At 54.6% G+C, this 1149-nt stretch overlaps 1 protein-coding gene across 7 annotated transcripts in view; it reads right to left on the bottom strand.

The window, feature by feature from the left end:
• ogdha (oxoglutarate dehydrogenase a) overlaps positions 1-1149 on the bottom strand; it is a 26150-nt gene that overhangs the window by 6967 nt on the left and 18034 nt on the right. For all 7 annotated transcript variants that reach the window (XM_008419418.1, XM_008419412.1, XM_008419415.1 and 4 more), the window contains 3 exons: positions 515-630; positions 290-444; positions 76-222 (listed from right to left, as the gene is read on the bottom strand). In XM_008419418.1, the coding sequence (XP_008417640.1) occupies positions 76-222; positions 290-444; positions 515-630 (418 nt within the window). The remainder of the gene's footprint in view (positions 1-75; positions 223-289; positions 445-514; positions 631-1149) is intronic.

The following is a 1149-nucleotide window of genomic DNA, read 5'->3' as shown; positions in this document are numbered from 1 at the left end:
TCTGTGTGTGTGTTACCCGTGTGTCTCTCTGTGTTACCTGTGTGTCTCTCTCTGTGTTACCTGTGTGTGTCTTACCTGTGCGGCATGCCCATGATGACGTTCTCCACCCCGCTCTCGGAGGATTTGTCGATGATGGTCTTCAGAGCCGGGATCAGAGACTCGCAGCCCTCCAGTCCGAATCGTTTCTCTGCAGACCATTTCTTCTGCAGGAACTCCTCAAACCTGAACAGAGCCAGAGGTCAGGTGGTCCCGGCCCCGCCCCCCGGCCCCGCCCCCACAGGAGGCCTACCTGGTGGAGCGGACCATCCGGGCCAGCAGCGTCCTCTTCTCCTCCAGAGTGAACTGCATCACTCCTGGAGTCTCAAACTTCTGGCGGATCCACTGGCACTGCTCCAGGTCGTTGATGAACATGAACTCCACCCCGATGTGCTGGCAGTAGGCCATCTATCCACACACACACACAGTCAGAGGGTCACATGTTCACATACCCCCTGGGGGGACGCGTCCCGCCTACCTCCAGGCGGCGGATGATCTCCTTGAGCGGCAGCGCCGTCTCCGAGCCGCCGATGAAGGTGGTGGTGGGAAGCCGGAACACCTTCTCCAGGTCCGATTCGTCCAGACCGTAGAAGCCTACAAGTCCCATGATGCAAAGCGGGACAGGAAGGGAGGGAGGAGGAAGAGGAGAAACAAGAGAAAGGAGGTGAAGAACCAGAAGATTGAAGGTGAAGGAAATGAAGTTAGAGATGAAAACCAGACAGATGAGGAAGAGGAGGAAGAGGTGAGAGGATTAGAGCCAATCAGCATGAAGCAGATCTTCAAACAGGTTGGTTCCTCCTGAACTTTGTTCCGCTCTGGAGTCCTCCACTATGTTCAGGACTGAGCTGCCATGACACCAGCCAGATCCAGATCTCCCCCTGAACCTCTTCAGAACCGGTCCTGCTGCTCAGGGTGAATTAAAGCTTCAATCCACAGACGGATCCATGTGGATCTAAACCAGCAACCTGGTTTTTAATCACTGGTTGGGACGCTCCAGGATTCTGGATGCTTCAGAAACGCAGCCATGTTGCCTCAGCTTCTGCTAAATAGTGTTAGCCTGTTGCTTTAGCATCAACTTCTGCTAAATACAGCGTTAGCCTGTTGCTTTAGCAT

The sequence above is a fragment of the Poecilia reticulata genome, linkage group LG9, assembly GCF_000633615.1.
Source record: "Poecilia reticulata strain Guanapo linkage group LG9, Guppy_female_1.0+MT, whole genome shotgun sequence".
In the NCBI taxonomy this organism is placed as follows: domain Eukaryota; kingdom Metazoa; phylum Chordata; class Actinopteri; order Cyprinodontiformes; family Poeciliidae; genus Poecilia; species Poecilia reticulata.
The sequence above is the reverse complement of the archived record's forward strand: the minus strand, read 5'-3'. Positions and strand labels throughout refer to the sequence as shown.